At 51.4% G+C, this 13011-nt stretch overlaps 2 gene segments (V, D, J or C); both read left to right on the top strand.

Moving 5' to 3' along the window:
• The first annotated feature begins 2607 nt into the window (after positions 1 to 2607).
• Positions 2608 to 3495, top strand: LOC128824830 (immunoglobulin lambda variable 8-61-like). The segment is given in 3 exon segments: positions 2608 to 2653; positions 2795 to 3076; positions 3350 to 3495. Coding segments are annotated over 3 exon segments (474 nt in total).
• Positions 3496 to 6938: 3443 nt separating this feature from the next.
• LOC128824831 (immunoglobulin lambda variable 2-18-like) lies at positions 6939 to 7476 on the top strand. The segment is given in 2 exon segments: positions 6939 to 6984; positions 7151 to 7476. Coding segments are annotated over 2 exon segments (372 nt in total).
• Positions 7477 to 13011: the final 5535 nt, after the last annotated feature.

Below are 13011 nucleotides of genomic sequence, written 5' to 3' on the forward strand. Positions count from 1 at the left end.
CAGACCCCTGCCCCCCTTCCTCTGGGGATTTGTCTCCTTTTGCTTATTTTATTTAAGTTCTGTAGCCCCTCCCCCAAGGCATGGCTCCAGCCTTCCCCCTGGTCTTGCTATTGCTAATCGGAGCAGCTTCTCCGCCCTCCTCGTAGGGCTGGTCCTGGGTCCTTTGTTGCAATGCCTGGTGCCTCCCCCCAAGGTGACTCCTCTCTGCCTGGGACACGAGGGGGCTGTCCCTTGGGAAAGAGACTAACCCCACTCCTCTTAACCAGGAGTGGGACCCAGCACGCAAGGAACAAAACACAATAATACAAACCCCAACACATGAAAGGTCCCACCCAAAAGTAACAATGTGACTAAGGGGACTTCACTGGGACAGGAAACAGAGGCTCAAGGGAAGGAAAGGGTTGAAGTTAACTGATAAATGCTAAAGCAGTAATGATACAACCAGATCTCCACCTCTCCCTGTTCACAACTGTACCACAACCCCCAGCTGCCCTCGGCACCTTCCCAGGCAGACGGAAGGTCTAGGCTGATTCTGGAGATGGGTGTGGCAGTGCTGCAAACATTGGCCAGTTAACAAACACCCTCTTATAGTGTTTTCACCCCTGGGTCTGGCAGGGTCCTCTCCTGGGTCCCTGGCGGGGTCCTGGAAGGTTCTTGGCGGGTTTTAGGTAGTTGGCATCAGGTGGTTTCTCTGCCTGCCTGGATGCTGGTCTCTGCAGGGTTGGAACTGCCTGGCCATGTGCTGGCTCCCACAGCCGTACAAAGACCCCCGTGTGGGGAGTGGGAGTAACCAGAGGATCCCTCGGCTGTTCTGCTTCTCTCAGCTCCAAACCCAAAGAGCCAGAGTGAAGCTCAGGGGATGTCTACAGTGCCCTGCGCTTGGACTCCGGGGTTGTAAACAGCAGGGCCCACCAACGTGCTGCACTGTGACTCCCTTGCACTGACGCTGTGGCGGGAATTTACAGGCCCGGAGTTGGCACTAATGTAGTTCTCTGAAGCTGAGGGAGGGGGGTGGGCTTCAGAGCCCAAGCTCCAGCCTGAGCCACGACTTCAAAGCGCTGTCTAAGCAGCTATTTTTAGAGCGCTAGGGCAAGCCTGGCTCCCAAGTCGATCGACCTGGGCTGGGAGGCTCTGAATCGCTTCAAAATCCTGTGTGTTCACACCCCTAGCGGGTCAGTCCAGTGTTCCAGGAGCTGGCAAACCCTGAAGGGAGTTACACGTCCAATTTCAGCAAGGAAATGTTCCCTTTCCAGGGAACCTGGGCATCTGCAAAAACCACGTCGCTCAAAGCAGATAGAAAACGGGCAGCATGAAATTATTGCCCAGGCCTGACTGTCATCTCCCAGAGGAATGAACTGAGTGGAGAAGGGGGTGGAGTGGGCTCAGCAGAGCTAGGCAGAGAAGGAGGAGTCTGATGTGATGGAGAATCCCACCGGGGAAATGCTCACAACTGGCTACATGCTGGGCCAAAGGGGAGGGGTCCACACAGGGCAGTATTTGTATTCGTTGCATCACTGGACGAAGACGTTTCCACTCAGGTCCTGCCCATCCAGTCAGTTTTGCAATTCTCTTTCTCCAGGACCTGCCAACCCACCACTGATGGGATAATTCAGCCCCAGAAGTTCAGGCTCCAACACCTGTTTTAAATCCTCCAGGCCAGGCTGCTTCCATTAATAAACTTGTGGGTCTCTTCATGCTACTGCTGGGAAAACTTACTTGCACAGAGAGCTGCAGATATGTTTTTGTACAGCACCCGGCACAATGCAACCACCATCCTGATCAGGGCCTCTGGGAGTCACTGTAATAGACACATCGATAATCTGAGAATTTTTCTTTCACCCCTGGAGACACGAATTCAAATCCGGATTTAGGTCACAATTGAAAACCTGTTTGGTGGTTTCACCGGTGTCCCCAGTTACACCCAATACAAACTGGCCACTGGGTTAGAAATGAATGGAAATGTTGCCCTAAGCAAGGCTGAGGACTGTTGGAGCAGAGCTGTTCCAGATCAGGGATGGTAAAACAGGGCAGAGGCCTGCGGCTGGGATAACTGATGCCTCCCAGGTCAGGATTGGAATGGGAGATCTTGGACAGAACAGCCCTATGCCCTGTCTTGCTGCAGCCGGAGTGACCGGTGATGGAACAGAGCACAGAGCTCATTCCCAGCAGGCCCTGTGCCACGGGAGCTGAACAGATGACAGCGAGGGTGTCTCTGTGTTAAAACAGTTGCTGCTGCGAGGGTGTCTCTGTGTTAAAACAGTTGCTGCTGCTGGACAGGGGAATGTGTCCTAGCAGCTGCTGTGAGTCACATCTGGAACCAGGGGAATCCTCCAGCTCCTCGGACAGGTGGGAAGCTTGTCACTCTCTAAAGCAGGGCCCCCAGTAACCCCAAGAGCGCACAGAGGGGAACTTGGCCTGCTCTGTGCTCTCAGCCCAGTGAAACAACCTCTCTTGGGTTGGCTCGGCCCCTTTAGGACAGAGCTATAAGCCGGGGGAGCCACTGAATGAGCAACAGATTTGCATGAAGGGGCCATTCTTCAGCTCTGGGGATTTAAGAGCGAATTGGAGGGTTCCTGGAAGAGAGACGTGATCCTCTGGATTCCCACCATGGCCTGGGCCCCTCTGCTCCTCACGCTGCTCACTTACTGCATTGGTAAGGGAGGGTTGATCCGGTGAATAAACAAAATAAGAATTTATAACAAGCTGTAGCGCTGCTCTCTCTGCAGGCGGCGCAGAGAACGTCGGTTCTGCTCCGTGCTAGGGGGAGTTCTGATGAGCTTGTTTCTCGTTTCAGGTTTCAGTTCCCAGCAACTCCAGTCACTGAAGGCATCCGAGTTCGTGTCTCCTGGAGGGACCGTGACCCTCTCCTGCAGCCTGAGCAGTGGGGCCATCGCTGATGGCAACTACCCGTTCTGGATTCAACAGAGACTGGGGAATGTTCCTCGGCTGATCATGCACACTACGAGTACCAGGCCCTCGGGGATCCCAGAGCGTTTCACTGGCTCCAGATCGGGTAACACCATGTCCTTGACCATCAAGGGGGCCCTGGCGGAGGATGATGCTGATTATTACTGTTGTGTGTGGACTGGCAGTGCTCATCACAGTGATACAGTCAGATGGGGAAGTGATACAAAAACCTCCCTCCCCCCTATGCCCTGCTGGGAGCTGTGGTGGCTGCAGAGCCCAGGGTATGAACAGAACAAATCAGAGAGCTGAGTTTCGCTTCCTGTGAAATCCAGCTCCTCCCCCTGTGTGCAGGGACAGCGCTCTCCCCGCCCTCCGGACACACTGCGCAGAGGGACGACTGAGCCTCTTACAGTGACTGCGGGGCCTGCGCCTGCTGGAACAGGGCAAAGCTTGCTGGGCACGTCGGTGTCGCTGCTCCTGGCTCAGAAGCTGGGAGGGCATCAGACACTTGGCTACATGAACAGGAGAAACATATTTCCTCACCCGTGTAAGGCCAGCTCCAGCCAACCCCCAGAGCAGTCCCTGTGAGCCGTTCCATTGACTGCACGGACACTGGATTGGGCCCTTCAGCTTTGCACTGGGGGTCGCAGTGGCAAACACAAGTGTTCTGTGCACTGAGTAGGTGGCAGTTTCTCTCCTTACATGACACAGAAATACAGTGTGGATGACACTCTTCCACACGGCCACTGACCGAGCCTGGGGAGCACGGCCCCAGTGTTCTCCTCCCTCTCCCCCTCCACTTGGCCGTCCCCCTACACAGCAGCTGTCTGGGCACTGGCTAGCTGGCAGCATCCCGCTCCCTCTTGATGCCCGTTCTTTCTTCGTGAAGAAGCCAGGCAGTGAGTGATGCCCTGACTCCCCTCTCAGCTTTCTCTGGTTGGGGCTGGGTTTGTGACCCTGGGTGGCCAAGTCCCACTTTGAAGTTGGCTTTTACTCATTGAAGGGCTGATTCTTCATCACCCCCTATGTACCTCCATCCCAGCATACAGGGGAGTTTCAGGTACAGGGGGAAGCCAGCAGAATTTACCCCTATATTCACACCCTGCACACTACCGTGAGAATCTTTGTACAAAGTATGTCTTGGGAGGTGTCACTAAAAATCTCCTAATTTGCTGCTCATTATTGCCACACATATTTTACCAAGACAGCATTGTATGTGAAGTTATAAGATTCCACTATATGGTGGTATTAACAGGTGTCCCAAATAGAAGCTGGCAAACGGGTCTGTTCTCAAACCAAGGAATGTGTGCCCTGTTTAATTTGCATTTAAGCAGTAAACAGAGAAGGACAGGAAACAAAGGACGCTCAAACCGGTGAGAAAAAAGCAGCAGGGAACATCCTTCCCCCTAGACTGTTTGTCTCCTGGTACCTAGCTGGAAATGCTTCTCAAAGAGGTGAAACTATAAAAAGGAGCAAACAGCCCTAGGCACCCGTCCCCCTCTCTCTGCCCATCGATTTCCTGCACTTGCAGGGACTAAGGAAGTAGCTGTTGGACTGGGGGAGGGCGCCTGACCTAAGAAGTTTGGCCAGTAAGGCAGCTGAAAGCCTGTGATGAGAGAACTTTGCTTTGAATGTAACAGTTTGCTGAGTGAGGCACCAGTAGCATTTTATCTTTATTTTCCTTGTAACCATTTCTGACTTTTAGGCCTCATTACTTGTACTCACTTCAAATCTCTCTCTTTGTTGTTAATAAACTTGTTTTATTGTTATATCTAGTCCAGTGTGTTTAACTGAAGTGTCTGGGAAACTCCATTTGGGGTGGCAAGTTGTGTCCATATTATTCCTTTTAAAGAAATAACGGACGTAGTACAGCTTGTACTGTGCAGGAGAGGGCTGGGCAGTACAGGACATACGTTTCTGGGGGGAAATCTCAGGCAAAGGAAACGTTTTTGCCCAGGTCACAGATCTGTCATTTGGCCAGAAGAGGTCACTAGAGCTGCAGAAATCCCCTGGTGGCTGGTGGTTCCAGTGGTTAGTTTGCCGTGCCCGGCTCCCTGTCAGCGGCGTTGCTGGAACAATTTTTATAGTGGTGGTGCTGAGAGCCATTGAAGCAAACTGTAAACCCTGCACAGAATGGAACCACTTCAAGCCAGGGGGTGCGGCAGCCCACCCAGTCCCTCTAGCTCCAGCACCTCTGCCTCTTAGTGCACAGACCAGCACAGAGTTCAGTGGTTTTCGGGTGATTCTGAACACAGCTGACGGTTCTGCCAAGCCCGCAGTTCCCATCCTGGGGGAGGGAGACTGAAACCAGAGGCTTGTGATGATATGACAGTGGAGTTACAGGTACCCAGCATCATTCCAGCTGCTGGCCACAAGCAGACAGACAGACGGACAGAGGGGAAAGAGAAACAGAAAAGGAAAGAGAAGAAATAAGGAACAGGAGCTAGAAACTCCATCTGGGGCAGCTTCAGCTTCCGGGCGCTCCGAACCGTTCTTCCTTCACCCCCGCTTGGTCATCGCCCTGGACAGCAGCCAGAAGGGGCGGGCACCGGTTGGCAGAGTCCTGGTCACTCTGGGGTCCATTCTTCCATCGTGAAGAAGGCCAGATAGTGACTGATCCCTCTACTCCCCTCTGAGCTCTCTCTGCTTGGGGCTGGCTTTGTGACCCTCGGTGGCCTGGTCCCAGTTTGAACTTGGCTTTTACTCATTTAAAAGGGCTGATTCTTCCCCCCGTCCCCAGACAGGTGCAGAAACTGGTCAGGCAGCAGAGCCAGAGAGGTCCTGCCATGTGAAGGTGGAAGGAGACAGGGACTCTGCCCACATGCACCCCCATTGCCCCATGGGCCATGCCTTGGATCCTCCATGCCAACATGCAGGGGCAGTTTGAGGTACGGGCTGAAGCCGTTGGTTCCATGGTTATGGAGAGCCACATACAATTGCCCCAGGCAGGGGAGGTGCAATAGCTAGACAGGGGATTACGGAGCAGTTCTGCCCTCCCATGGCAGGTGGGGGTGGGGGAGGTTTGCTCGGGTTGTGCCCAGGAACTAGGGTTTCCCATAACAGGAGCGAGGGAGCGATTGGGCTGCAGGGGCCTGTTCATGCCAGAGACACTCCTTGTTATGCACTTCCAGACGGGGTCAGGCAGGAGCCGCCTGTCCCGGGTGCTGAGCAATGTGCGTTCTACACCCCCAACCGATTCTCCCACCTCTCTATTTTCCATTGCCCTCCAACCCATCCCCTGCCCATTGTGGTGCCACGTACATGTGTCCAGGGAGCCCCAGAGCTCTTTCTCCTCTGCCCCGCTGAGAAGGGGAGTGCGAGAGGCTCACACAGTCCCCGTGAAGGCCAAATTACAGGAAGGAATCCTCAGCAACAGCAGAACTCGCATCCGCGTCTGATTAAACAAACATGAACGCACTGATTCACTGGGAAACTTCGATCCCGTCCAGCCATCTTTGCAGTGTGTTTGTGGCCACAGGTTAGATGCTGTACAAATTTAAAGCAGAAAGTACTTTACACCGAAGGAACCTACACTGCCTGAAATGGACACCAAACACCCGCGCTTCCTTAATGAATCACTAAATATCAGTCTAACAGGTTTTAAAAAGCAATGCAAACTTCTTGTATTGCGGAGAAGACAAACGCGGCTGGTAGCCCTGGGTAGCGCTGCATAGAGCTGTAGCTGTCAGACTTCTTGTGAAATCACTGGGCTGTAGCGCACAATGGCTTACTGTGCTAATGGCTGTTCTGGAGGCCTGGATTCAAATCCTGGTTCCATTAGGACTTTCAATAGTACAACAAGGAGCACTACCATCATCAGTTACTTCTGGTACATGGCTGGAAAAATATTAGTAATTCAGGGGTCTTTTTCCTTCTCTTCCTTCTCTAGAACATGCTCTCCAGCCAGTGAACAGGGAGCAGATTTGCATGAAGGGGCCGTTCTCCAGCGCTCGGGGTATAAGAGAGAATCGGAGGGTCCCAGCCACAGACCCATTTGCCTCAGGAAGCCGAGCTCGTCTGCATTCCCCACCATGGCCTGGGCCCCTCTGCTCCTCACGCTGCTCACTTACTGTGTTGGTAAGGGCGGAGGGTTGGGTTTCTCTGAATGGATCCCAAGACCAGGGGCTGATCACTAACTGGGCTTTGGGTTGTAATCCCTGGGACTCGCTCTCTGATTTGGGAAGAACATTTCTCAGACAAGGGAGGCAGGTTGTGATTGGTTGGTTTCTATTGCTCTCTCCAGGTTGGAGTTCCCAGAGTGCGCTGACTCAGACCAGCTCCGTGGCAGTGAAACCGGGGGAGACGGCCGAGCTGCACTGCACACTGCAAGGGGTGGAGTACATTAGTAACAACAGCCCATCCTGGTATCAGCAGAGATCGGGGACGGCCCCTCGGTTACTGATCTATAAATCAAGGAGCAGAGCCTCCGGGATCCCCGAGCGCTTCTCTGGGGAGACGAATGGTAACAGGGCGTCGTTAACCATCACTGGAGCCCAGGCCGAGGATAATGCTGATTATTACTGTGCTGTGTGGACTGGGAGTGCTCATCACAGTGACACAGTCAGATGAGGAACTGAGACGAAAACTCCCCTGTTGAAGGAAGCCTTCCTTTTCGCTGCATAGCAGCTGCAGGCCTGGGTTTACGGTGCATGTCTCACTCTGATCTGGGGGGATGACTTCCTGTAGAGCTAACGAGGCAGAAACAGCCGGGGGTATGAGGGATATGAGACAGCCTCCCCCTTATCCCATCCCTGCACTGGCTTCCCTCATTTCCCCCCATTTCCCACTGGTGAGCAAATTCACAAATGGTTTCCGTGGAACTGTTCCTGATTTATACTGCAGTGAGATCGGAGCCTGGCCCATCCGCCCTAGCACTACCCCAGCTAACGGGAGAGGGCTTCTTAGCTCTGCCTCATGCCTGAGAGACCTGCAAATGGTCATTGGAGAGAGAGACCCTGCATTGTCCTATGAACATTCAAAACTGTACTGGGCAACCCAACCCCACCCCACCCAGCCCTTCAAGGATTTACCCCAGGCATTGAACTGCAAATGCCATCAGCACTGCAGATTCGTACCAGCCCTCAGAGCTAAGCGTATGGAGCTCTTGGCCTGTGGAATGAAATAAGGTCTGACTGCAGCAGGATGCCGTCCCAGAGCAGATTCTGAATAGAGCCCAGCATCGAGAACACCCTGGATCAGCACCAGGGAACAGGGGTACGCTCAAGTGTGTGTGACGCAGGCCATGGCCATGAGAGTGCACTGGGGACGGTCTCAGCAGGAGAAGACACCAGTCATCAGAGTTATAAGGTTCTTGGGTCCCAAGGCCCCTCCCCTTCCCTCACCGTCCATGCTCAAATCATGATATGTCCTACCGTGAACGGACATGGAGAACAATTCATCACCATCTGCTTTATAACAGCCCTTAACATATTTGAAGACTGTTATCAGGTTTCCCACCTCAATCATCTTTTCTCGTGCCCATTTTTTTTTACCTTCCTCATAGGAATGTTTCTACAGCTTTTCTCATTTGTGTTGCTCTTCTCTGGATTCTCTCCAGTTTGTTTACATCTTTCTTAAAGTGAGGTGCCCAATGGAGCTGAACAATTCTCTCCCGTGTCTTCAATACGACGCTCCTGTTAATTCATCCCAGAAAGATATTTGCCTTTTTTGCAATTGGGTCATATTGGCACATATTCAATTTGTGATTCACTATAACCACCAGGTCCTTGTCAGCTGTATTCCTGCCGAGCCAGTTATGTCCCAGAGAGAATGGGCACAGCAGACCTGTGAAGAGAAAGAGGTGTCAACTATGATGGAGAATCCCATGGGATAAAGGTCTCGTGATTGGCTGCACGCAGGGCTAGAGGAGAGGAATCCACATTGGCCGTCTACGGATATTTTCATTTGTTACATGCGCTGAATGAAGTGTTTCCAGTCTCAGAACTGAGGAGGCCAAGTCCTGAAGCTCTGGGAGAATAGTTGGAAGTCATGGCTACAGGAATGGCCGGATTCAGCTTTTCCTCCAGCCAATGACTGGCAGTTTAATAAACTCCTTTTCCTTACAACTGTAGGATGGGTTATTCCAGCAGCAGCCTCTCTCTGATCCTCACAGAGGCTTCCATGCGCTCTAGGGCTGCCCAGCTAATAAGCTCAGAACAGCTCCATCCATTCCACGCTGCTTCTCTCTTGGGAACGAGCCTCTGAGGGACACCCCAGAAGAAGGTTATTTTCAGGGGTGAACCATGTGCTAACTAGAGCCTGTCTCAGGGATACCTGCTGCCCATTCACAAGCACATGGACCAGGGTGACTTTCATTGGCAATCACATGAGATCCCTCTGGCAACACCACTACCTGGTGTTGACATGGGCGCCAGCACTGGGAAAGGATGGCATGTACTGTGAGTCTCTTTTAATACAGTTTAGCTGCTGGACAGTAGGGGAGGAGCCAGCACCATGTGACCAGCCAGCTCTCTGCAGAACAGGAGCAAGTGCTCCACAGAGCACAGTGTAGGACTCTGACTTAGAACCACACAATCCCACGATCGTACAGCCGGGGAAACGTGACGTAACAATGGGCTAGACAGGAATCAGTATTACCTAGTAGCTCTTGTTCCTAGAGCTCTGTACAGCTTCAGAGCAGTTTGCAAACAGTAACTGATTAATTCTCACCACACCCCTAGGACACGGGTGGGGTTTATTGGCCTCATTCCACAACTGGAAGGAATAAGGCAGAGGGGTAAGTGACTTAGCCAGTGCCATACAATGAGCCAAGGAACTTGGCGTCTGTTCATTCACTCAGTGTTGCGAATCCCTGTGACTTCCCCCAGCCCTGCGCTGATGGGTCAGTACGGCTGTGACAGTGGCAATTTCCAGCAATATTCTGGATGAATCTTATTAAATCAAGTTGAAGTATTTTAAGAGCCCATTGTATTAAAAATGCAAATGTCTATGGAGCATTGTGGGATGGTTGGGAACTTCGTTCGGAGGAAGACGGTTTAACGCATTATCTGGGAAGTACTGTGACCTTCACATGGCCATGCTGGACAATGTAGCAGGCAGGACAAATCTTTTGGGACGATAGGTGTGCAGTGGAATTCCTAGGAAGTCGTGGGGAGGAGGGGATTTCAATCCCCTGTTTAGGGATTTAGCTTCTGAAGCTTGAACCTTTTGTCTGCTGATCACCTGTTCTCTTAGGACATTTCAAAGACCCAAAGTGGGTTCTTCAGGGACCAACTGACAAAGGAAGGACTCATAAATGAATAGCCTGACATTAAGTGGACTCGGGGCCTTTGTTCTGATCTAGGAAGTGGACAGGATCTCCAGTCCGGGGAGGGCCCCAGTCCTTCGGGAAGGGTCGGAAGGACTGGCACGGCCCAGAGCTCTCGTGGAGGTTGGGCTGGCAGGGAGCTCCGGTGAGCTGATTAGCAGGCGTGTAGGTTCTTTTATTGTTTTTCATGTTTTCTCTGTAATGCATTTTCTTTAAGAATTAAATAGGTTTGCTTAGGAAGACCCATGTAGTAACTTAGGACTATGGGCAATTGCAATGTAATTAGCTCTGAGGAGAAAGCAAGCAGGCCTGGAGAGGCAGACTGTCTTTTGCTGGGAATAGCACAGTGATGGCAGGGAACTGTTCAGCCTGGAAATACCCTGGTCAGGAGGGGGAGAGAGGTGGGTCTCCACCCAAGAAAGGTGATGACTAGGGAGCCAAAAGCCTGAGGGTGGGTGACAAGGGCCTCTGGGTGCTGTTGTTACACATCATCATAATCTGACATAGTGTCTTTCACCTCCATTGAAACAACGTCCCTTGGGTTGGCTCTGCCCCTTTAAGATAGAGCTAGAACTGGAGAGGCAGGAGCCTTGGAGTGAGCAGTAGATATGCATGAAGGGGCCGTTCTCCAGTGCTGCGGGTTTAAGAGAGAATTTTAGGTTCCCAGCCACAGACCCGTTTGCCTCAGGAAGCCGAGCTCGTCTGGATTCCCACCATGGCCTGGGCCCCTCTGCTCCTCACACTGCTCACTTACTGCGTTGGTAAGCGGTGGGGGTTTATCTCCTGAATGAAACAAGCTAAGAATTTATAAGCTGTAATGCTAAGAATCTGTGATGTGCTCCGTGCTAGGGGGAGTTCTGATGAGCTTGTTTCTCATGTTTCAGGTTTAAGTTCCCAACAGCTCCAGCTGCTGAAGACATCTGAGTTCGTGTCTCCTGGCGGGACCGTGACCCTCTCCTGTAGCCTGAGCAGTGGGGCCATCACTGATAATAACTACCCACGCTGGGTTCAACAGAGACTGGGGAATGTTCCTCGGCTGATCATGTACAGCACGAGTACCAGGCCCTCCGGGATCCCAGCGCATTTCACTGGCTCCAGATCGGGTAACACCATGTCTCATAGACTCATAGACTCATAGACTTTAAGGTCAGAAGGGACCATTATGATCATCTGGTCTGACCCCCTGCATGCTGCAGGCTGCAAGACCCTTCCCTGGACTCTGCCGTTTAAGTCCCCAATCCTGTGTTTTAGTGACTTCAATCGGCTGAGACCCTCCTGCTAGTGATCCCTGCCCCATGCTGCGGAGGAAGGCGTAAAACCTCCAGAGGCTCAGCCAATCTTCCCTGGAGGAAAATTCCTTCCCGACCCCAAATATGGCGATCAGTAATACCCCGAGCATATAGGCAAGAGTCTCTAGCCTGACCCTTGTTGGCCATTATGCTATTCATGTACCATTGCTTGGTTTTCCTTGGCTACTATGTTTTACCATTAAACCATTCCCTCCATAAACTTATCCAACTTAATCTTAAAACCAGACAGGTCCGTCGCCCCCACCGTTTCCCTCGGAAGGCCGTTCCAATATTTCACCCCTCTGATGGTCAGAAACCTTAGTCTAATTTCAAGCCTGAACTTCCCCCCGGCCAGTTTATATCCATTCGTTCTCGTGTCCACATTAGTACTAAGCTGGAATAATTCCTCTCCTTCCCTTGTATTAACCCCTCTGATATATTTGAAGATAGCAATCACGTCCCCCCTCAGCCTTCGCTTTGTCAGACTAAACAACCCAAGCTCCTCTAATCTCTTTTCATACGACAGGTTTTCCATTCCTCTGATCATCTTAGTCGCCCTTCTTTGCACCCGTTCCAGTTTGAGTTCATCTTTTTTAAACATGGGAGACCAGAACTGCACACAGTACTCCAAATGAGGTCTCACCAGCGCCTTATACAACGGAAGCAGGACCTCCCTATCCCTACTAGAGATACCTCGCCTAATACATCCCAAGACCGCATTGGCTTTTTTCACCGCCACGTCACATTGTCGACTCATAGTCATCCTGCGGTCCACAAGGACCCCTAGGTCCTTCTCCTCTTCCGTTACTTCTAACCGATGCGTCCCCATCTTGTAACTAAAATTGTTATTATTCATCCCCAAGTGCATCACCTTACACTTTTCACTATTAAATTTCATCCTATTTCTGATACTCCAATTCACAAGCTCATTCAAGTCTCCCTGCAGAATATCCCTATCCTCCTCAGAGTTTGCAACTCCTCCCACCTTCGTATCATCCACAAACTTTATCAGCCCACTCTTGCAATCAGTCCCGAGGTCAGTTATAAATAGATTAAATAAAATGGGTCCCAAAACCGAACCTTGAGGCACTCCACTAGTAACCTCCCTCCAACCTGACAATTCACCCTTTAATACGACCCGCTGCATTCTCCCCATTAACCAATTCCTTATCCACCTCTGGATTTTCATATTGATCCCCATGTTTTTCATTTTAACCAATAATTCCTCATGGGGTACTGTATCAAACGCTTTACTGAAATCCAGGTATATTAGGTCCACCGCATTTCCCTTATCTAATAAGTCCGTTACTTTCTCAAAGAAGGAGATCAGATTCGTTTGGCACGATCTGCCCTTCGTAAAACCATGCTGTAATTTATCGCATTTGCCATTAACCTCAAGGTCCTCAACTAGTTTCTCTTTCAGAATTTTCTCCAGCACCTTGCACAGTACTGATGTTAAACTAACAGGCCTATAGTTACCCGGGTCACTTTTTTTCCCTTTCTTGAAAATAGGAACCACATTGGCTATTCTCCAGTCTAACGGGACCA

This window comes from Malaclemys terrapin, chromosome 16 (genome assembly GCF_027887155.1).
Source record: "Malaclemys terrapin pileata isolate rMalTer1 chromosome 16, rMalTer1.hap1, whole genome shotgun sequence".
NCBI lineage: Eukaryota > Metazoa > Chordata > Testudines > Emydidae > Malaclemys > Malaclemys terrapin.